Here is a 24500-nt window from a genome sequence, read left to right as displayed (position 1 = left end):
AGTGTACTTTTTGGTGCACAGAGTCGAGGCTTGTGGTACCTGCACCTGATAACAAATGCACAAACATGGAGTGTTTAGTCATTATGTCACATCAACTCAATAATAATAATGATCATCATCATCATCATCATCATCATCATCATCATCATTTATCATGCAAACATTCTGTGTTGCTGAAGCAGTTGCTGTGCTGTATTGCTGGTTGAGTCGCCACTCCGGCTCAGGAAGTCAGGACAGGAATTTGTAATTTGGCCAGGGTGCCAGCTATAGCTTGCCCACTCATCGTGAATGACACCGTGGGATCTTTCATGTACACCAACTATTGCCAGCAGATGGGACACCCAGTTTAACGTCCATCTGAGGGACGGCACACACAATGATAAATCACCACGCCTGTGAAACATCGGGAAGACAGTTTATAGCTCGGTCGGCATGCGAATCCAGGCCAGACAGCTTCGAGGTGAGTGTGCAGACTTCCACGCAATCCTGTCAGCCCACATCTGCACTGAGGTGTCAGGTAATTGTTTTAATCTGTCTGCTTATGTGGCAGTCAAACAAAATTGAAAATCATTCCAATCAGGAAACCTTCTGTTGTTGAGAACGTCCTGAAGGACACAAACAGGCACGATTAACGAATTTAACACATTAAGTAAGGTGGTGAAAAGACTCTGCATCAGCAGCGGTAAACTTCTGAAAATAATTTCCCAACCCAGGTCGGACTGCTTCGAGGGGAGTGTGTGTACTTCTCGGCCATCCTGCGAACCATCACATCAACTCCTGTCAGAAAAGTCATCAGAACTAAAGAGGAGGAAATAATTTGTATAACACATAAATATGTAGGTAATCCAAAGTCTTACTTACCGGAGATTGCTCCCCAAACTTGGCCTCATTGCACTCAATCTCATTAATGTCATCACCATCATCATCTTCACACTCTTTCTTGAACCCATCACCAACCTTTATTTCTTCACTCTGACGAAGAGGAAATCCTGCAAAGATGAGGAGAAATCAACAGCAAACAGATATTGTGACAGAAAAAGATCAATGGACAGAATACCAATGTGTTCAGATGTGTGTGCATGTTGGAAATTATATCGTCGGTTTCATCGTCTTCTTCTTCTACTTCTTGACCAACCAGTTGTTTGTGTACCACTGTACCATGTCCACGAGTAAGAGGTCAAGGAGACAAGGACAAAGATGCATGATTGGTCTGAGTCTTTCAGGAACAGGTTGGCTCGGCCTGACATGATTGTAGTTGGTAAAGGCAGGAATTTGTAATTCGTTCAGGGTGCCGTCAATAACTTGCCAAGTCTTCATGAAAGATACCGAGAGGTGTTTAATGTCTCCAAGCTTATGCAATCAGTCGGGACACCGAGCACAACGTCCATCATGGAATCGCCAGGACATTGATCGAGCGATGGTAACCGCCATTGGAACCAAGGGGAAACTGATGTTTCTGGTGTCAACCCTTTTATAAAATATACAATGTCGAGGTTTGTGTTCGAGCTAACACAAAGATTGAAAAACAAGGGGAGCTGGAGACAAGAGGGGTGGGAGAGGGAACCACGAAACAGTGGGGAAGAGAGACATTTGGAAATCTGTGGAAGGGAGAGAGGTGGGGCGGGGTACATGGGGTAAACAAGAGACGGACACTTCAGGGACTTCCTGGTCCTCACACAAAAGGGACTTTCTGGAAGGAAAGCAAGGAATTTGAAGGATGTGGGTTTGGGGTGGATTAACAGGGGTAGAAAAGATCATGGTTTTGGATGGGGGAAGATAAGAGATGAGAGTGAACAACAGCTGTTTTGAAGAAATGGAAGGGAGAGTTGGATTGAAGTGAGTGTGGGAGTTCGTGAGGAACAGCTTGGTGAGGAAAAAAGAGGAATGAAAGAGTGAAGGTGAGCAGTGATTCTTGATTTTGGTAGTTTTACCAGAAGGGGGTTGATGGCAGAGCACGAATGTCCTGATGAAATATGGGGGTGGGACAGATCACAGACAGAGAAGGGGGGGGGAGTTGCCGGAGAGACGGTAGAAGACTGAAAGACCATCGACCTGCCTGTGGTGAGAGACCCAAAGACCGCTCCATTGCATGCGATACGAATGAGTCACAACTTCTTCACCACACGAAGGCTTGGTTTCCACAGCGTGAAGTCGGGCTCGGTGTGAGGCAGGAGCACCACCCCAGAGGTGAGAGCAGTACTCCTTCAGAGTGCGGATGAAAGCTTTTAAGTGGCTCGAAGATGAGGTGTGCCAAGGAAGGATTTCGCACGACGGAGGATGCCCAGTCGGTGACTGGCTTTGGAAGCCTGCTTGGAGATGTGGCTTTCCTGGGAAAGATCGTGGCAGATAGCTTGAATGAGAGGACTTTTTCAAGGGGGTTATTGAGAAAGTAGATGGGGGCGGGGGGGGTGGGGGGGGGGTTCCAGATGGAGAGACATTGTGAGAGTGTGAGATTTGTTACGATTGAAAGACGTGATCCAAGTGTTTCACCAGTTTGTGATTTTATCCAGATCTGCAGAGAGTGAAGAGGCTGCTGCCTGCTGATCAGAGGGATGAGAGATGGTATGGCAGAGGTTGGAGTCAAAAGAGCACAAAGAGCAAGAAGGCCCACTCCCAAAACATCTCCACCTTATTTGGCACGGTTGCTCAACATGGTCAAAGGCTAAAAGGACTTGGATCGTCGGTGGATGACTCAGGCTGGAGTGACATGTTGTGTTTGTTATTGTGTTCTGTAGATGTGTGGGATATATGTATCATTTTGTGTGCGCTGTGAATTTTGAAGTCTGTGTCAGTGTGTTTTGTGTTGTGTTGTAAGTAGAGGGAATTCTGAAGATCTCTCCACAGATGGTTGAGACAATACATTACCCCACCAACCCCAACTCAGAGAGGAAATGTATTCAGAAAAAGTTACTTTGCAAATCTACAGCAACAGCTCAATATGGAATGGCTTGCATTGATTACTGGTGGGACACGAAAGATCCAAAATATATGTCAGCCAAGAAAAGGTGAATTATTGCCGGCACCCCAAACCATTCAAAATTTCCTTCAAATCTGTGAAATTGCAATCTGCTGAAAGACGGTGTTAAATATGAGGTAAGCTTCCAAATCTGCTGGGAAAAAAAAGTGGTGAAAAGTGGTTAAAACACCACCATGGCATTGCTGGAGAATCAAAACAAAATGGCCAGAGCATGCAAGGGAAAGGTTGCTGCAGTGAGGGGGAAGTTGTTCGTGTCATTATCATGAACAAGCAGTCTTTGTGGGAAATTGAAAATAAGAACTACGACAACAACCATTTTCAGGTCTCTCCTCATCCAAGTCATTAAATATCCAAATAAAAGGCAAAATACTTGTAACTTATGAGAAAAGATTCATTCTCAAAACTTACCAGTTTGTGGCTCTTCCTCAAAAGATTTCAGTATTTCAGGCTCAGCATACCTGCAGAAAATAAAGAAAGATTTTGTAAGTTGTAGTTCAACATAGGGACAATACCCCTGGGCGCTCACTTGGTGGCGGCTGGATAAGATAACCAGGCACTGGAAGACATGGATGACCTACAAAATATGTTATGGAGAAGAAAGTAAATACCGATGGATTATTTTTTTATGCCGTGAACAAACTGTGGTACAATCATGGGTGATGAAGGTTGTGGTGAAGTTTCATCGGAATCGTGTGTTTAGTTTCTAAGAAGAAAGCAAATACCTCCATTGTGGGACAACACCACATTTAGACGCCAATTTTTTTTGTGCCATGAACAATATTTGCTACATCATGGGTGATGTTGGATGTAGTCAAGTTTCATCGAAATCGTTTGTGTAGTTTCAGACAAGAAGTTGAAAAATATTTCTGGACAGATGAACGGATGGACGACATGCCATCCCATAAGCTCCCCGGAACGATGTTCCAGGTGAGCTAAAAATGTCACAAATAATAAACAATGTCAGAATAACAAGGATCAGATTATCGAGGTCTCCCACCTTTTGGGTGACAGAATGAATCGATCTGTGTCATTTGAAAGCTAAATATTGAACGTTTTTTGAAATATCACGTACACAAGCCAAATCACCAAGATGGTTGCCATAGCAACACAATTCATCAATCGCAGCCGTAAACTAATCAGGTTGAGATAATGTCATGAGGAATAGATATCTGCAATATGCAAACTAAAAGTAGAACGGTTTTTGAAATTTTGTGGATACAAAAGTACATGGATGGATGATCCTCCGGTTGGTCCGTTGGATGAAAAGAATTTGAATTGCCCCCGTCTCTGAATTTGTCTAGTAAACAAAACTACGGGACTGCTACTCCACCAAGTGTCTTCACACACAGTTGACAATGAAGCCAAGAAGTGTCACATGGTGAAGAGGGTGTAAAGATCACCAAAAGCACACTTGTTTTAGCTCACCGAGAACGTAGTTCCAGGAGCTTATGAGATGGCGTGTCATCCGTCCGTTCACAAATACAGTCCTTTCAATTTCTTCTCTCAAACGACACATTTCGATGAAACTCTAACACAACGTTCATCACCGGGAATGTACCAAAATTTGTTCATGGCATTAAAAAAAAAGTAATAATAAATAAATTTGGGCCCCAAAGGGGTCTACGAGGCTTGCCCCCAAAATATATTTGCTTTCTTCTCAGAAACTACACACACAATTTCGATATCAAACTTGACCACAGGCTTAATCACCCATGATGTTCGAAAGTTTGTTCATGCCATTGAAAAATTTGAGGTCTTCGGGTGAGAGGGGGATTGCCCCCAAAATATGTATTTCCTTCCTTCTCTGAAAACACACACTCAATTTTGATGAAACTGTACCATAACCTTTATCACCCATGATGCACCAAAGTTTGTTCATGGAATGAAAAAATCCAAAGGTATTTACTTTCTTCTCCATTCCATATTTTGTGGGTCATCCATGCCCACCAGTTCATCCATCCATGTTCCCTGGTTGTCTTATCCAGCCACTACAAGGTGAGTGCCCTGGGGGTATTGCTCCTTTGTTTGTTTATTATTTTTTCTTTCCCCTTGGTGTCGCAAGCTTCCATACTCTCCTCGAGTCTAGGTTTGAATCTTGGCCCAGATATAAACTATTATTCCAGTGTTTCACAAATGATGCTATCCACAGCCCTGCACAGTGTACGAAAGAAGTTTCATCCAAGCTTCAAGCAGCAAGTGCTAAAATGGGGAGTTGAAACAGCCGAACATTGCAAAATGGAAATTTCAAATAGTTGCAGGAATCCTCCAGATGAATGAACGCCGACTTTGAAAGTCAAAGATTTGATGGAAGAGGGAAGTGGAGTGGATGTAGTGGATCTAAACTTTCAGAAGTTTAAACGAAGAACTAATTGGATTCATGATGGGAACCAAAGATTGGATGTGAACGGAAGAATGCAAGTAAAAGGGGTCCCCACCACAGATCAGTATGAGGACCGTTATCATCTTTCATACTAAATAAACACATATTATTGAAATATATATTCTTCCATGGAAGGGGGGGATCCGTAGCTGGACTGTTGTAAGTGTAGTATGGTCCGTGTGTTTTGAGGAGGTTCGATTGCCATGTCAAAGGGATCTGTTGGAGTAAGACATTTGAATCACATGACGCTGAGGAGGCAGCGTATGCAATGTATAGACAGGGTAAACAGATTAATTATGAATGCGTAGATACCTCTGGACAGCGGGACTCGGCGTGGACTTCCCATCCTCAGAGGCACACATGTCATGGGTGTGCAAAAAAGGCCAATTAAGATCTTGCTGGTCAGTGTGTGCCAGCTGTGGTAGTGCGGTGGGCTGTGGAGCCCAGATGAGCGGATGTGCATATTTTTTGTTGGGGCCGCCCCTGTGGCCAGGACCTGAGAGCAAGACTTTGCCCAGGAGGAAGAGGAAGAGGAGAAGTCCCTGCACGAGAGTCGAGACCAGAGGGGTCGATACAGGAGAGTTCGGGTGGAGAACTAACGAGGACATAAGAGAGTCCATGGGTGTGCATGTGAGTGGAGATGGGAGAGTCCACCGTGAGAGTACCAGGAGAGGCTCATGAGAGCACCAAGACAGGCAAGGATGGAGGAAGAAGATGCAGACGTCTTGCACATGAAGCTTCTCCCAGGAGAAGCCTCCCATACAAGGAGAAAAAGGGTCCCTCGGATGGATGTTGAGCGGGCGTCTCATCTGCCAGGATACCTTGGTGGACGTGAACGATCCCATTGTGTCCTTCATGAAGAGTAGGCGAGCTATCACCAGCACCGTGGAAAAATTCCAAATTCCTGCCATGACCAGCAGAGGACATTGCAACAAGCAGCACAGCCGTGCCCTCAGCCAATGATGCAGCCTTGTGCTGCACATGATTGAAGAAAAAGAAGAAGTAGTGCAGATGCGTGCTCAGGATGACATTCCAGATACTTTTCCACATTCAGAGCGAAAGTACTGCAATACTGCAAGAAAGTTTTCCGATTCGTGTTCTACAGTGTTCAAAATGTAAAACTAAACTGAAATCAAGCAATTCCTCTGTCAGAGAGTGACGTGTTTAGACAGACAGCGTGAACCAAGTGCGTAACCTTGGTTTGCGCTTCGTTCGGTGGGTGATAAACATTAAATGAATGGATATAGTGTTTGTGAAGCACAGGAATTATATGATTAATGATTTCCTCAAAATTACTTGCATATGTTGACTGCATTGGTGGTGAAGTATTATTCTGACATAATATTGTGACATGCAAAGCAGTTGCTGCCATGCTTCATAATGGATCAAATCATTGCAAACGAAGACGAATGTTTTGAAACGTCTGGTTGATGTGGTATTCCATGTATCGCATCCCTCCTCTGATCAACAACGTCCCGATACTTGCCATTTGCCCTTCTTTCTGAGAAATATTCTGAAAACCCTAAAGCTTCTCTTCTCCTGTAACTATCCCAACAACCCCAACTTCCTTATGAGGTTTGCCGGAAAGAACCAGTGGCCGAAGTCATTCACGAACCACAACCCGAAAAACACCCCCAGTGCTACGAGATGGTCCACCATCTTCACATCTTTAGATGGGATGACACACACATCGATGCCCTTCAAGAAAAACACCAGGATGAGCAAAAACATCTGGGTCAAGATTCTGGATGGAACCAAGTAAAACAACTCGGTGCAACCATCTCAAAGCAACCGCCCAGCACTGAAATCTCTAATCTATGAAACAGAAAATAGAAAGCTAAATGTGATCAAGATACGACAGTGTTCACGTCAAATTACTTAAAGGAATACCATTGCTATTGGATGTACGTTTCATGCCACGACTTTCCGAATGGATATTTTCTCTTACTTACACGGTGTGTTCCTCGTTGCTGCAAGCCTCCCCTTCTTCTCACGTCTGCTGCACTTGTGCCTAAGTTGAAAGAGATTGAAAAGTCAATTTACTTCACATTTTGTGAGGGAGTGACAGTGTACCCCAAAACTGGTCATAAAAGTGAAGAAGAGGGAAATGAAATAATTTACTTCAGACGCTTCCAAAGGGTGGTTTTCTTCGGTGTTGTGGATGGTGATGACTGTTTCACACGAACGTCTTGTGAATCGGGAGAGCAAATAACACCAACGTCTTGTGAACCGGGAGAGCAAATCACACTCATTTCTTGAAAACCAAGAGAGCGATTCATTGTTGATTCCCTAAAAAAGAACACTCTTCTTAAATCCAAAAAAACCTCTTAAATCCAATTAATTTACAACAAATGTAAAAAATGCAAAAATAGAATGTTAGAAATGATATTAAAAATGTAAAAAGACCATCATTTACCACAAGGAGAATGTAAAAATACCAACACTTACTACATAGAGAATGTAAAAAGACCACCATTTACCACAAGGAGAATGTAAAAATACCAACACTTACTACATGGATAATGTAAAAATGCCAACATTTACTACATGGACAATGTAAAAATACCATCATCTACTACATGGATAATGTAAAAATGCCATCATTTACGACATGGAGAATGTAAAAACACCACCATTTACTACATGGAGAATGTAAAAATACCATCATTTACCACATGGAGAATGTAAAAATACCAATATTTACCACATAGAGAATGTATAAATACCAACATTTCCGACATAGAGAATGTATAAATACCAACATTTACGACAGAGAGAATGTATAAATACCTGCATTTACTACATAGAGAATGTAAAAATACCAACATTTACTACATAGAGAATGTATAAATACCTGCATTTAGCACACGGAGAATGTAAAAATACCAACATTTACTACATAGAGAATGTAAAAATACCAACATTTACTACATAGAGAATGTAAAAATACCAACATGTACTACATTGAGAATGTATAAATACCATCATTTACTACATAGAGAATGTAAAAATACCAACATTTACTACATAGAGAATGCATAAATACCTGCATTTAGCACACGGAGAATGTAAAATACCAACATTTACTACATAGAGAATGTAAAAATACCAACATTTACTACATAGAGAATGTAAAAATACCAACATGTACTACATTGAGAATGTATAAATACCATCATTTACTACATAGAGAATGTAAAAATACCAACATTTACTACATAGAGAATGTATAAATACCTGCATTTAGCACACGGAGAATGTAAAAATACCAACATTTACTACATAGAGAATGTAAAAATACCAACATTTACTACATAGAGAAAGTAAAAATACCAACATGTACTACATTGAGAATGTATAAATACCATCATTTACTACATAGAGAATGTAAAAATACCAACATTTACTACATAGAGAATGTATAAATACCTGCATTTAGCACACGGAGAATGTAAAAATACCAACATTTACTACATAGAGAATGTAAAAATACCAACATTTACTACATAGAAAATGTAAAAATACCAACATTTACTACATAGAGAATGTAAAAATATCAACATTTACCACACAGAGAATGTATAAATACCTGCATTTAGCACACGGAGAATGTAAAAATACCAACATTTACTTCATGGAGAATGAATAAATACCTGCATTTAGCACACGGAGAATGTAAAAATACCAACATTTACTACATAGAGAATGTATAAATACCATCATTTACTACATAGAGAATGTAAAAATACCATCATTTACTACATAGAGAATGTAAAAATACCAACATTTACTACATAGAGAATGTAAAAATACCAACATTTACTACATAGAGAATGCATAAACACCTGCATTTAGCACACGGAGAATGTAAAAATACCAACATTTACTACATAGAGAATGTAAAAATACCAACATTTACTACATAGAGAATGTAAAAATACCAACATTTACTACATTGAGAATGTATAAATACCTGTATTTACCACACAGAGAATGTATAAATACCTGCATTTACCACATAGAGAATGTATAAATACCTGCATTTATCACACGGAGAATGTATAAATACCTGCATTTACCACATAGAGAATGTATAAACACTTGCATTTACCTCATAGAGAATGTAAAAATACCAACATTTACTACATAGATAATGTATAAATAGCTGCATTTACCACACGGAGAATGTAAAAATACCAACATTTACTACATAGAGAATGTAAAAATACCAACATTTACTACATCGAGAATGTAAACATACCAACATTTACTACATAGAGAATGTATAAATACCTGCATTGACCACACGGAAAATGTATAAATACCTGCATTTACCACATCGAGAATGTATAAATACCTGCATTTACCACACGGAGAATGTATAAATACCTGCATTTACCACATAGAGAATGTATAAATCCTTGCATTTACTACATAGAGAATGTAAAAATACCAACATGTACTACATAGAGAATGTATAAATACCTGCATGAACCACACGGAGAATGTAAAAATACCAACATTTATTACATAGAGAATGTAAAAATACCAACATTTACTACATAGAAAATGTAAAAATACCAACATTTACTGCATAGAGAATGTAAAAATATCAACATTTACCACACAGAGAATGTATAAATACCTGCATTTAGCACACGGAGAATGTAAAAATACCAACATTTACTTCATAGAGAATGAATAAATACCTGCATTTAGCACACGGAGAATGTAAAAATACCAACATTTACTACATAGAGAATGTATAAATACCATCATTTACTACATAGAGAATGTAAAAATACCAACATGTACTACATAGAGAATGTATAAATACCATCATTTACTACATAGAGAATGTAAAAATACCAACATTTACTACATAGAGAATGCATAAATACCTGCATTTAGCACACGGAGAATGTAAAAATACCAACATTTACTACATAGAGAATGTAAAAATACCAACATTTACTTCATAGAGAATGAATAAATACCTGCATTTAGCACACGGAGAATGTAAAAATACCAACATTTACTACATAGAGAATGTATAAATACCATCATTTACTACATAGAGAATGTAAAAATACCAACATGTACTACATAGAGAATGTATAAATACCATCATTTACTACATAGAGAATGTAAAAATACCAACATTTACTACATAGAGAATGCATAAATACCTGCATTTAGCACACGGAGAATGTAAAAATACCAACATTTACTACATAGAGAATGTAAAAATACCAACATTTACTACATAGAGAATGTAAAAATACCAACATTTACTACATAGAGAATGTATAAATACCTGTATTTACCACACAGAGAATGTATAAATACCTGCATTTACCACATAGAGAATGTATAAATACCTGCATTTATCACACGGAGAATGTATAAATACCTGCATTTACCACATAGAGAATGTATAAACACTTGCATTTACCTCATAGAGAATGTAAAAATACCAACATTTACTACATAGAGAATGTATAAATAGCTGCATTTACCACACGGAGAATGTAAAAATACCAACATTTACTACATAGAGAATGTAAAAATACCAACATTTACTACATAGAGAATGTAAACATACCAACATTTACTACATAGAGAATGTATAAATACCTGCATTGACCACACGGAGAATGTATAAATACCTGCATTTACCACATAGAGAATGTATAAATACCTGCATTTACCACACGGAGAATGTATAAATACCTGCATTTACCACGTAGAGAATGTATAAATACTTGCATTTACTACATAGAGAATGTAAAAATACCAACATGTACTACATAGAGAATGTATAAATACCTGCATTTACCACACGGAGAATGTATAAATACCTGCATTTACCACGTAGAGAATGTATAAATACTTGCATTTACCACGTAGAAAATGTATAAATACTTGCATTTACTACATAGAGAATGTAAAAATACCAACATGTACTACATAGAGAATGTATAAATACCTGCATTTACCCCACGGAGAATGCCAAAAAAATTATGCAAAGAAAGTCCACACGAGCAAGTGTTTGTGATTTATATATGTCGTTTGTCGCCTCGCTGTTGCTTTGCTGATGGAACAATTTGTCCTCCCTTTGCAAAACTAACAAAGTGCCTTCACCCTCCCCCACACAACCACCACATCCTCACATGCCACTCTCACCCCCCGCAAACAAAAACAAAAACAAAGTATCTTCATCATTTACTCCAACACCATCAAGTTTTCATTTCCTTGACTTATATACTGCCATCTTTGCCTGAGCAAGCAGGAAATTGGCTAACACAGCATTGGAATTTTTGTGTGGGATATCCAATCCATGAATGAACACATAAGTGTTAAAAACAAACCAAACCTCACAAAACAATTTCGAAGTAAGATGAATAAATGTGCCAACCGTTGGCATTCAACATAGATGTGAAAAAGGTTTTCAGACTTCTTACAAATGGGACATTCATCCACCAGAAGATTTGAAAAACGGTGCAACAAGTGATTACAAGGAAGGATCCAGTGTACTGGTCTCCATTGGAGGTCACCATGTCATGGCGGTACAGTAGGGTTAGAAAAACCTTCCCAGTTCGGAAAATAAGGGGGAGAACAAGTTAAGAGGTCTCTCCATCGAACCCTCTGCTATGTTGTTTGCCGATGTGAAAGAAATTTTACACAACCTAAATGAAGGCCTTTTTGTTTGGGAAGGCCAATGAAGCCTCCGTTAAAAGGGGGGCAAGGAAGAGAGCTGGCAAGAGAAAAAAACACATCCGAGTTCAGGAAAGGTAGAGAGAGAAGGTATTCGATGTGTATTTTGTTCATTGCTCTGCTGGTCCTGCTCCCAAGCAGGTGCAAGCAAAGCACACAACATTATATGCATGTGTGTATGTCCAAAGCACACAACATTATATGCATGCAACAATTCGAGAGTATCGCACACCGATCAGGCTTGTTAATGGATCAGCTCCGATCCAACTGCCGTTTGGGCTGCGAAGATCTGTGACAGATTTAACTCCCTTATCGGGAAAGTGTTGAATAAAACACCGATCAGCAGGCATATCCTGTAAAAAGGAATTGCAGGACAAAGGTTCTTCCAGAAACATTTGCTTCGTGTAAGAATGTGTCGCTCTTGTTGTTGTCAGAGCTTGCCACGCATTGAGCATGCTCTGATATAAACCAGAGAGAGGAGATGTGTCGATTTTGGAAAGGTTCATCAGGAAAAGAGAGTGGTCATGGCCGTGTCTCCCAGCCTTTTGCAAAAGTTGACGAACGACGTTGACCCATGGTGGAGAGGGTCACGTGTATAGCATGCGAAGAGCAACCGAGAGTTGAAAGGCCATTAGCCAGCTCTTTATGTCGACCAGGCCTTGGCCTCCATCGGTCAGTGGTAAACTGAGGACCCCAGGTCGCAGCCAATGTTTACCATCCCAGAAAAAGACACAAATCACTTCTGGAGATGTTGAAGCAACACCGCTGGAGGATGCAGCACGAAGAACCTGTGCCATCAGGTAGAGGCCACCAGTGTGTTGATGACCAAGACCCTTCCACGATATGACAGTTGTGTGATCAGACCTTTCCATTTTTGCAGTTTACCCTCAACAAACTTGAGCAGACCAGCCCATTCTTTGCTACTGTGGTATTATTACCGAAGAACACTCCGAGGTATTTCACACCATCGTTGGCCCATGCCAGTGGAGCCGGAAGTCTTGGTGCCAATGATCACAACGGGCTGAGCCAAAGGGCGCTCGTTTTGTTCCAATTTACTTTGGCTGAAGAAGCCTTTTTCGAATAAGGATAAACAATAACAAATGATAATATCATTGTTATCTTGCACGAGTACACATACGTCATCGGCGTATGCCAGTATCTTGATGGGCCGTTCAAGCTGGGACAAAGTAAACCCTGTTAGTCTACAGCGCAAATAAACCAGTAAGGGTTCGATGGAGAGAGCATACAGCAACCCAGAAAGAGGACAACCTCACAAGTCTAATTCCCCTGTTAACAGACAAAGGTGTAACAAGTTCATTGTTTATCTTAAGCACATGAGAAATATTATTATATAGTATTTTAATATAAGAGATGCAGGTCGAACCAAGTCCAAACTGCTCAAGCACTTCAAAAAGGTACTGATGGTCAACATGGTCAAAGGCTTTCTCCTGATCAAGGAGAAGTCCTAAATTTTTAGGGTTTTCCTTGCACAGTTCAATGATGTCTCTCACAAGGGAGATGTCATTGATGGAACGTTTTGGGACACAGTAACATTGGTCTTCCTTCAACATCGAGGATAGATGAGGAGTAAGTCGCGATGCCAGGGTTTTTGAAAATATCTTATCACTCATACATAACAGGGAGATAGGACGCCAATTTTCAACACACAACATGTCTCCCTTTTGGGGATGAGGGTAAGAAGAGTTCGTCAGCAACTCTGAGGTAGCTCTCCAAGCTGGCAGCTTGCGTTCAAAGTGTTGATGAGATCTGGATCCAATAAGTGCCAAAAGTTCCTGTAGAATTCGGTTCTATGTCCATCCAAACCAGGTGTTTTCTCAATGGCAAGGCCGTGCCGGGCAGTGCCAAGTTCATCCAAAGTAATGGGTCTTTCCAGTTGAGAACGCCCATTTTCACACAACACTGGCAGGCCTACGGATATAGAGGCGACACTGAAAGGATTTATTTGTTCCATTGAATATATTTTCGAAAAGTATTCCTTCGCAAAAAGTTTGATTGCTGATTGTGTAAAGTTAATGGATGAATCTACCAATCACAGCTGAGAAAGCTGCTTACTGGGAAGACGTTTGTCCAAGGGAAATAAGTACTTGGTTGGTACGTCTGCCTCATTCAGGTGTCACACCCTCATCCGAACGAAGGCGCCAGACCATGTGCATTCCTCTCAGTTATTTCCTTTAATAAGGACTATTTCTCAGTTAAGGTTTTTTGTATGTTGCTATTATTTTGTCCGATGACCCGTTGGAGATGTAAAATCTCCAACTGCAATAATTTCTTTATTTCATGGTCAGCCCTTGTTGAGAAAAACTGATACTGTTGACAGAAACGTTTAATTTGGGTTTTTACTAAATCCCACCATATCAGCGGGTTAACGGGACAGTTTAACTCCTGGTCTCGGAGAGCCGTCCAGAAGGATTCAAAGGCCTGAATGAAGTTGAGGTTTTCTAGTAAACTGTTGTTGAATTTCCAATGAGAGCTCCCTGGACATGGTTTAGAGCAGGGGTTCTCAACCAGGGGGAATTCAGGGTTTCAGGAGGGAATTGGGACCACAGATTGGCAGAATCAAACTGTTGGAATATTGATCTTTCTGCAAACTACAATTCTACAGATTCTACATAATCTGCAAGACATCACACTTTATTGATTAAGGTGTGATGTCCTGTAGATTATGTACAATCTGTAGAATTGTAGTTTGTTTTTAATTTAATCTGTGACATTCAATAAAGTTTATTGAATGTCAGATTAAATTAAAAATAAAGATACATATTTCACTTTTTTATCTGTCTAAATATTCCATTTATAGTTATCTTTGACTTATTCTTGTTTTTTATTCACAGAATTTGGAGCCCATCATGAGTGTCAAAAAGGAGGGTACGATGATTCATATATTCAATATGGATTCACATCCATCATCATCAATGGAGAAGAAAGGCCTCAATGTGTTATTTATAGCCAACTTTGTCAAATGATTCGATGAAACCAACAAAGTTGAAGCAACTTTTGCAGAATGTTCATCCTCAACACAAGGACAAGGACAAAAGCTTTTTTGAACGTCATGGGAATGCTCTCGAAAAGATGAAGCTGGATTCAACAGGGGCATTCCAACAAATGAACCAAAACGTTATTGAAGCTTCTCATGTCGTCGCAATGGAGACAGCAAAGCAGAAAAAACCACATACAATTGGGGAAACTTTGATCAAACCTTGTGCTCTCAAAATGGTGGAAATTGTGTTGGGAAATGGTTTGGAGAAAAAAAAATTGCAGCAGTTTCACGATCAAACAATACTGTTCAAAGGAGGATCAGCAACGTGGCCATTGACATGAAGGATCAAGTTGTGCAGGAGATCAAGTCTGCAGCATTTGGATGATTTTCAATTCAACTTTATGAATCGATTGATGTGGCATCGTGTTCCCAGTTGCTGGTGTTTGCAAGATATGTTCACTCAGGTTCATTAAAGATGAGTTCCTCTTTTGTTCTCCTCTTGAAGCAACTCCCAAGGCCTCAGATATTTTGGATAAGGTTTCATCTTTCTTTCAATCAGAAAATCTTTTGTGGGATAATGTCTGTGGGTGCTGTACAGATGGAGCACCAGCTATGTTGGCGACAAAATCCGGATTTCAAGTTTGTGTGAAAAAGCGAGCTCCAAAAGTGAAAGGCATTCATTGTCTGATCCAACGTCAGACACTGGCCTCAAAAACACTTCCAGCTCCACTCGGGAAGGTTTTGGATCAAACAATTCAAATTGTGCATTTTGTCAAAGGAGGAGCTCTCAACTCATGACTTTTCAAACAGTTATGTATTGACATGGATGCAGGCCATCATTTGCTTCTTTTCCACACAAATGTTCAGTGGCTTTCAAAAGGAAATGTAACTGAGTGAGTATTTGAGCTTCGAGATGAGCTGAAATTATTTTTTGAAGTTCAGGGTAAGATGCAATTTTTTGTCTGGCTGGATGATGAGGAATGGATCATGCATCTTGCCTATTTGGTTGACATTTTTGAGCAGCTGAATAAACTGAATCTTCAGATGCAAGGAAGGAATACAAACATCATAAAATACATGGATTCCTTGGAAGCTTTCATGAGCAATCTGGAAAATTGGAAGAGAAAGGTCAAGATCAAAAATGTTGCAATGTTTGAGAAACTATCATCAATTCTTGTTGCTGGTGGTGAAGACCAAGTGCTTCCAGAATTTGCAAAAAATGAAATTTTGCAACATTTGACAGCATTGGAAAATGAATTCAGCCGATATTTTCCTGAACTCAGTGATAAGGAGTTGGATTTAGTGTGAAATCCATTTAAATTGTCAGTTGAAAAAGTTCCTGATCATTGTCAAGATGAATTTCTGGAGGTGAAGACTGATTCAGGATCAAGAGATATGTTCAATGAGAAATCAATCCCATAATTTTGGCCCTTGATGTGCGATTCCTACCCAAAAGTGTCAGAAAAAGCTATCCATGCAATGCTTCTATTTGTTTCGACATATCTTTGTGAGTCAGGCTTTTCAACTCTGTTGCCAATGAAAATGAAGCAACAAAGTGGATTGGAGGTTGAAAATGACCTGTGTTTTGCCCTTTAAAGCACACCTCCGCGTATCCAAGAATTGGTGAAGAAAAACAACCACAGGTTTCTCATTGACTGTAATCTTCATCAGAATAAAAAGAATTACAATACCCTGGCATTCTATTGAACTTTTTGTTTATTGAAATATGCTTCAGTAACTTTAGTCTGTTAAGTAATTCGTTATGAATATTAAAAAACACTACTTTTATTCAAGTTTTAAAATCCATCAACATTTTCGATTGCTGTTAGATTAGAAAAATTCTCCTATAAAAATAATCCACGTAAATGTATATGTCCTAATACTGTAAAGGAAAAATAAAAGATTTTCAATATTGTTGTGGTTGACGAAATTCACAAACCACCATTCAGGTCCCTTAGGTGAGATATCTCGGTAAGTATATGTGTAGTTAGGCCCAAACCCGTTGTCTAGAGGGAATAAATGTCATTCATGCGGGCTGCGACTCTTCAGGATAGCCGTTTTTCTTTTACTATCTTTATTTTGGACCAGCCGCCATTATTACCACCACCAACCACGTCTCAACAGCCATCACAACAACAACCACCAACCACAACGCCGCTTCACAACAACAACCACCAACCACAACGCCGCTTCACCACAACCGCCACGACCTTTACCGTCACAACTCGCCACCATCGCATCACCGTCATCTCGCGCCACTCGTGGGCATCGATGCTGGACTCGTGCGGGGCGCGCACCGAGCAGCGTGTTCAAAAACATCACGGACTTTCCACAGAAAAACGGATCAAAAGCGACTCACGCCCACTTTTGTTCCATCCAATCGGTGAGCGAGGGGCGATTTGGCCCCGCCTCCAGGGCGTTGGAGGGCGGTCGCTATATGCAAATTCATGGATCAAAAAGCATTCACGCCCACTTTTCCTCGGGCCAATGGGGAGCCAGGTGAAGGGTCGGAGGCAAAGGGTCAAGGGTGAAAGAGCGAAGCCACAGGGCTTATAAAAACGACTGCGTTCGTCAGTCGAGTTCAGTTCAGTTGGAAGTTGAGGAAGAGTTCAGTTGGAAGTTGAGGAAGAGTTCAGTTGGAAGTTGAGTAAGAGTTGAGTTGGAAGTTGAGTTGAGTGTGCGGAATTCAAGAGAGTCGTCGGTGGAGCTGGAAAGAAGTGGTACTAGTCGGAGTGAAGAGGACGGAGCTGTGGAGAGGTGACGGCGGCGAAGGCGGACGAGGGGGTGCTCGCGTCGGTGCCGGGAGCGGCACAGGGAGAGGCCAGCAACGCGACCGAGGTGGAGGAGGAGACGCTCGCAGCGGGACCCGAGACAGGGTTATATACTCCTTTCCCCGAGCATCAGCGAGCCCCTCCTGTTTCCCCCGCGCTGAGATAGTGCGACAAAGGGGGCCCCCTTCCCACCCCCTACCAGACACTGTCCGCGAGGCCCGCGGAGTTGAGGCACCACCGCCGCTCCGCGTCTCATCATCAGACGGGTAGGCCCGACACAGTCTCGGCCCCAGGCCCGCCTACCCCCCTCATCCTGGAGGGTGGTTCTCTTTTCTTTTGCTTTGGGAATATGTGTTGTCGGCGCCGTCTGTGAAGTAAAATTGTATAAGTGTTGCCGTGTGCCCGGTAGTCGGTTAGATCTGCATTGTTGCATTTGCTTTTTGTGTAATATTGCATTGTCTTCTTCTTTTACATGTGCTTTTGGTGGAATTGTATATGTGTGCTTTCCGTTCATCGCGAAATAAATGTGCTTATTGTTGAACTGTTTTCCCGCTTCGCTTCGTCATTTCTTTCATTGAATCCCCATCTTGCTTCACGTAAAGGGTTGGTCGTGGGCTAAGACGCCCGATAATTAATCGAACCGTCGAGGCCGACGAATAACACCGCTCGGTTATCCCGATAGTACGGAACGGGTCGCTTAAGTGTCCCGTGTCCGAAGTCGACCTGCGGCGAGGTGCGATCGCCCGGTCTACCCTCCGTGTGGGTACTTAGGTAGGTCGAATTTGGCGAGCAACCCTATCCCACGCGGGGGCCGATTGGCACGATCGCGGTGAGACCGAAAGGTCCACCCGTGACTGGTTCCCGGCGTTAGTCCGAGAGGGTCACGACTGGATTGTCCGTCCGGTGGGCGACGTGCCGCGATTCGAGTTACGTGGCCGTCCGCACGCCGGCGGGCACGAATACGCAACAATATTATATGCATATTATTTGGAATGCACCTTTTGAGTCAGACAATATTGGAAAGGGGGGAATGACATTCTGACATATGGTGAAAAGGCTGCATGGGGCAAAAAAAGGTAGAGAACCACTGGTTTAGAGAGTTGAATAAAGACTCGAGCTCGGGAATGGTCGGAGAAACCGGAAGGCACGATATTTGATTGATACCCTCCATGTAATAAATGAGAATTTACATCGATGCGATCAAGCCTCGCAAGTGAGATGTGGTTGTTTAAACAACGACACCATGTGTAGACAGATCAGAAGGGTGCTGGACGTGCCAAATATCATGGAGATTATATTTCGCAATGATGTTTGCAAAAACTTTTGCAGTACATGGTTGGGGTTCCGGCTCATTTCGTTCACATGAACAATTAACAGTATGGTTAAAATCTTCACCAATAATTAGACATGTCTGCAAATCCAGTGTTTGCAGGAATTTCCTCAATTTGGCAAAAAAGGAGATCCGCTCGTCATTGTTGCTTGGAGCAGGCACATTGAGAATTGTAAACTTGACCTGATTGATAGAGAAGGTCACAGAAGCAAGGTGTCCATCAATAATACTTGTAAATTTAAGGCAGGATGGGTGAAAATGTTTCCCTAAGACAAATATGACGCCTGCCTTCGATGAGGAGTTGTTACAAAAGAAACATTCCTTGTCCATAAATAGTTGCCACTGAGTTTGAACATATCGGACAGCATGGGTCTCTTGTAACAAAGCTATGTTAAGACCATTGACCTCAACCAGCCGTTTAATTTGGATCTTGTGGAGTGGACTCCCACCACCATTAACATTTATTGTTCCACTCTTGAAACTGGCCATGAGGAAAATAATAGCTTCTAAGAATAAGATTAAAAGTGGGGTAGTTGATTAGAATTCCTTTTCGCCTTGGCGATTAATTTTTGGAAGCGGTGACAGTGTGCCTCGTGGAAACCGAATAAGTCAGGCTTACGTACGATAGCCTGAGCACACTCGGGGAAGGACGGAAGATCTGGAAAGTATTCCATCAGGTTTATATTGTGTTTCCTGTATGTATTTTGAAAGAAGAGTCTTATTTGTTCAGAGGAGGTAGGACCTTGACTGGTGAGCTTCTCCACCGTTTCCACCTGACTTCCTGTTTGTTTCCTCCAGGTCAGATTCTTCAGTCAGTTTTAATTGCCGAGTCACACAAGCTTGTACAGTCCTGCATATCGATACTGTCGTCAGTATTTAAATACGGATTTGTACTGGTTACGACGTCTATGTGCTCTTCCATTGTGGGAACATCTCTTTGTGAAGTAACATTCTTGACGAATGCACAGTCACATCTAAACTGTTTAGCCTGGGTTTGCATCACAACCCAGCTATAAACTCTCATCCCGACTTATCACAGGCAGGGCGATTCATCAATGTGTGTGCCCTCCCTCAGATGGACGTTGAGCGGATGTCCCATCTGTCGGCATTCCTTGGTGGACGATAATGAGCCATGGTGTCCTTCACCAAGAGTGGGCGAGCTGTCGCCAGCACCGTGGACAAATTCCAAACAACTGCCGTAACCAGCAGAGGACATTGCAACAAGTACCAAAGCCATGCCCTCAGCCAATGATGCTTCCCTGCAGACTTCTGCTACATATGATTGAAGAAGAAGAAGTGCAGATGCGTGCTCAGGATGACATTCCCTACAATTTTCCACATTCAGAGGTAAAGTACCACGATACTGCAAGAAAGTTTTCTGATTCGTGTTCTGCAGTGTTCAAAATGTAAAATTAAATTGAAATCAACTAATCCCTTTGTCACAGAGTGACGCCTGCAGACAGAGTGAACCAAGTGCTTAACCTCGGTTCGCGCTTCGTTCAGTGGGTTATAAACTGATTAAATGAATGGATATGGTGTTCGTTCAGCACAGACTGATATGACTAATGATTTCATCAAAATTACTTGCAAATGTTGATTGCATTGGTGGTGAAGTATTATTCTGACATAATATTGTGACATGCAAAGCAGTTGCTGCCATGCTTCATTATGGATCAAATCATTGCAAACGAAGACGAATGTTTTGAAACGTCTGGTTGATGTGGTATTCCATTTATCGCATCCCTCCTCTGATCAACAACGTCCCGATACTTGCCATTTGCCCTTCTTTCTGAGAAATATTCTGAAAACCCTGAAGTTTCTCTTCTCCTGTAACGATCCCAACAACCACAACTTCCTTATGAGGTTTGCCGGAAGGAACCAGTGGCCGAAGTCATTCACGAACCCCAAACCGAAAACACCCCCATTGCTACTCTATTATCCTCCAGCTTCACATTCTTTGATGGGATGACACACACATCGACACGCTTCATGAAAAACACCAGGATGACCAAAAACATCTGGGTCAAGATTCTGGATGAACCCAGGCAAAACAACTCAGTGCAACCATCTCAAAGCAACCGCCCAGCACTGAAATCTCTAATCTATGATCCAGAAAATAGAAAGCTAAATGTGATCAAGATACGACAGTGTTCACGTCAAATTACTTAAAGGAATACCATTGCTATTGGATGTACGTTTCATGCAACGACTTTCCGAATGGATATTTTCTCTTACTCACACGGTGTGTTCCTCATTGAGATAAGCCTCCCCCTTCTTCTCACGTCTGCTGCACTTGTGCCTAAGTTTAAAGAGATTGAAAAGTCAATTTACTGCACATTTTCTGAGGGAGTGACAGTGTACCCAAAAACTGGTCATAAAAGTGGAAAAGAGGGAAATGAAATGATTTACTTCAGACGCTTCCAAAGGGTGGTTTTCTTCGGTGTTGCGGCTGGTGATGACTGGTTCACACGAACATCTTGTGAATCGGGAGAGCAAATCACACGAACGTCTTGTGAATCGGGAGAGCAAATCACACGAACGTCTTGTGAATCGGGAGAGCAAATCACACTCATGTCTTGAAAACAAAGAGAGCGATTCATTGTTGATTCCCTGAAAAAGAACACTCTTCTTAAATCAATAAAACTCTAAAATCCAATGAATGTACAACAAATGTAAAAAAATGCAAAAATAGAATGTTAGAAAGGATATTAAAAATGTAAAAACACCATCATTTACCACATGGAGAATGTAAAAATACCAACATTTACCACATGGAGAATGTAAAAATACCATCATTTACCACATGGAGAATGTAAAAATACCATCATTTACCACATGGAGAATGTAAAAATACCAACATTTACCACATGGAGAATGTAAAAATACCATCAATACCACAGGGAGAATGAAAAAACACCATCATTTACCACATGGAGAATGTAAAAATACCACCATTTACCACATGGAGAATGTAAAAATACCATCATTACCACATGGAGAATGTAAAAATACCACCATTTACCACATGGAGAATGTAAAAATACCATCATTTACCACATGGAGAATGTAAAAATACCATCATTACCACATGGAGAATGTAAAAATACCATCATTTACCACATGGAGAATGTAAAAATACCATCATTTACCACATGGAGAATGTAAAAATACCATCATTACCACATGGAGAATGTAAAAAGACCATCATTTACCACATGGAGAATGTAAAAATACCATCATTTACCACATGGAGAATGTAAAAATACCATCATTTACCACATGGAGAATGTAAAAATACCATCATTTACCACATGGAGAATGTAAAAATACCATCATTTACCACATGGAGAATGTAAAAATACCATCATTTACCACATGGAGAATGTAAAAATACCATCATTTACCACATGGAGAATGTAAAAATACCATCATTTACCACATGGAGAATGTAAAAATACCATCATTTACCACATGGAGAATGTAAAAATACCATCATTTACCACATGGAGAATGTAAAAATACCATCATTTACCACATGGAGAATGTAAAAATACCATCATTTACCACATGGAGAATGTAAAAATACCATCATTTACCACATGGAGAATGTAAAAATACCACCATTTACCACATGGAGAATGTAAAAATACCATCATTTACCACATGGAGAATGTAAAAATACCATCATTTACCACATGGAGAATGTAAAAATACCACCATTTACCACATGGAGAATGTAAAAATACCATCATTACCACATGGAGAATGTAAAAATACCACCATTTACCACATGGAGAATGTAAAAATACCATCATTACCACATGGAGAATGTAAAAATACCATCATTTACCACATGGAGAATGTAAAAATACCATCATTTACCACATGGAGAATGTAAAAATACCACCATTTACCACATGGAGAATGTAAAAACACCATCATTTACCACATGGAGAATGTAAAAATACCATCATTTACCACATGGAGAATGTAAAAATACCAACATTTACCACATGGAGAATGTAAAAATACCAACATTTACCACATGGAGAATGTAAAAATACCATCATTTACCACATGGAGGATGTAAAAATACCATCATTTACCACAGGGAGGATGTAAAAATACCACCATTTACCACATGGAGAATGTAAAAATACCATCATTTACCACATGGAGAATGTAAAAATACCATCATTTACCACACGGAGAATGTAAAAATACCAACAGTTACCACATGGAGGATGCACAAATACCACCATTTACCACATGGAAAATGTACAAATACCAGCATTTACCACACGGAGGATGTAACAACACCAGCATTTATCACAGGGAGGATGTAAAAACACCAGCATTTACGACACGGAGATTGCAAAAATACCAGCATTTACCACACGGAGGATGTAAAAATACCAGTGTTTACCACATGGAGAATGTAAAAATACCATCATTTACCACACGGAGAATGTAAAAATACCACCATTTACCACAGGGAGAATGTAAAAATACCACCATTTACCACAGGGAGAATGAAAAAACACCAGCATTTACCACATGGAGAATGTAAAAATACCAACATTTACCACATGGAGAATGTAAAAATACCATCATTTACCACACGGAGAATGTAAAAATACCAGCATTTACCACATGGAGAATGTAAAAATACCAGCATTTACCACATGGAGAATGTAAAAATACCAGCATTTACCACAGGGAGGATGTAAAAACACCAGCATTTACCACACGAAGGGTGTTTACCACAGGGAGGATGCAAAAATACCAGCATTTACCACATGGACGATGTAAAAATACCAGCATTTACCACAGAGAGGATGTAGAAATACCACCATTTACCACATGGCGAATGCAAAAAAAATTATGGAAATAAAGTGCATAATGGAGCGAGTGTTTGTGATTCATGTATGTCCGAGCACAGCCTCGCCAAAGGACCAATTAGTCCTCCCCTTTGCAAAATTTACAGAGTGCCTTCACCCCTCCCCCACACAACCACCACATCCTCATATCCCCCCCCCCTACTTTGTCCCCTGTTCGTCCTGATGTCCCTTCCCACAAGGAATTTCTCACGTGTGATGACAGACTTTGACAGGCTCCTCTGTTTTTGTTTTTTTGTGGGGGGGGGGGGGTGGGGAAGAGAAGGACAAATTTACCAGTGAGTAGAGAGTGCTTTCATCTCAGTGTTGCCCAGGTAAAACGGAAATGGTGATTATCTTTGCCACCACGAGGTGGCACAACACATTTACAAAAATAATTTACACACACCTGTCCCCTTCCCCCACCTCCACCCCTCGTCCCACACACAC

At 40.8% G+C, this 24500-nt stretch overlaps 3 protein-coding genes across 10 annotated transcripts in view; all 3 read right to left on the bottom strand.

The window, feature by feature from the left end:
* The window catches only part of LOC147030717 (rho guanine nucleotide exchange factor 11-like), a 32490-nt gene extending 31243 nt beyond the window's left edge, over nt 1-1247 (bottom strand). Inside the window, exons 1-4 of the mRNA XM_085872045.1 lie at nt 1151-1247; nt 862-989; nt 586-605; nt 8-45 (exon numbers count right to left, since the gene is read on the bottom strand). Of these exons, the coding sequence (XP_085728171.1) occupies nt 8-45; nt 586-605; nt 862-989; nt 1151-1247 (283 nt within the window). The remainder of the gene's footprint in view (nt 1-7; nt 46-585; nt 606-861; nt 990-1150) is intronic.
* The window catches only part of LOC147030713 (serine/threonine-protein kinase par-1-like), a 185800-nt gene that overhangs the window by 63350 nt on the left and 97950 nt on the right, over nt 1-24500 (bottom strand). The gene's annotated exons all lie outside the window — the stretch shown is intronic.
* The window catches only part of LOC147030716 (uncharacterized), a 62487-nt gene continuing 37988 nt past the window's right edge, over nt 2-24500 (bottom strand). For all 7 annotated transcript variants that reach the window (XM_085875062.1, XM_085875063.1, XM_085875060.1 and 4 more), the window contains 7 exons: nt 21583-21783; nt 21413-21472; nt 7479-7646; nt 7310-7368; nt 3386-3435; nt 862-989; nt 2-45 (listed from right to left, as the gene is read on the bottom strand). In XM_085875062.1, coding sequence (XP_085731188.1) covers nt 3413-3435; nt 7310-7368; nt 7479-7646; nt 21413-21472; nt 21583-21773 — 501 coding nt within the window. In that variant the 5' untranslated portion in view covers nt 21774-21783 and the 3' untranslated portion in view covers nt 2-45; nt 862-989; nt 3386-3412. The remainder of the gene's footprint in view (nt 46-861; nt 990-3385; nt 3436-7309; nt 7369-7478; nt 7647-21412; nt 21473-21582; nt 21784-24500) is intronic.

Source organism: Eptatretus burgeri, chromosome 3 (genome assembly GCF_056783735.1).
Source record: "Eptatretus burgeri isolate ZD-2024b chromosome 3, Ebu_testis_v1, whole genome shotgun sequence".
Lineage (NCBI taxonomy): Eukaryota > Metazoa > Chordata > Myxini > Myxiniformes > Myxinidae > Eptatretus > Eptatretus burgeri.
The sequence above is the reverse complement of the archived record's forward strand: the minus strand, read 5'-3'. Positions and strand labels throughout refer to the sequence as shown.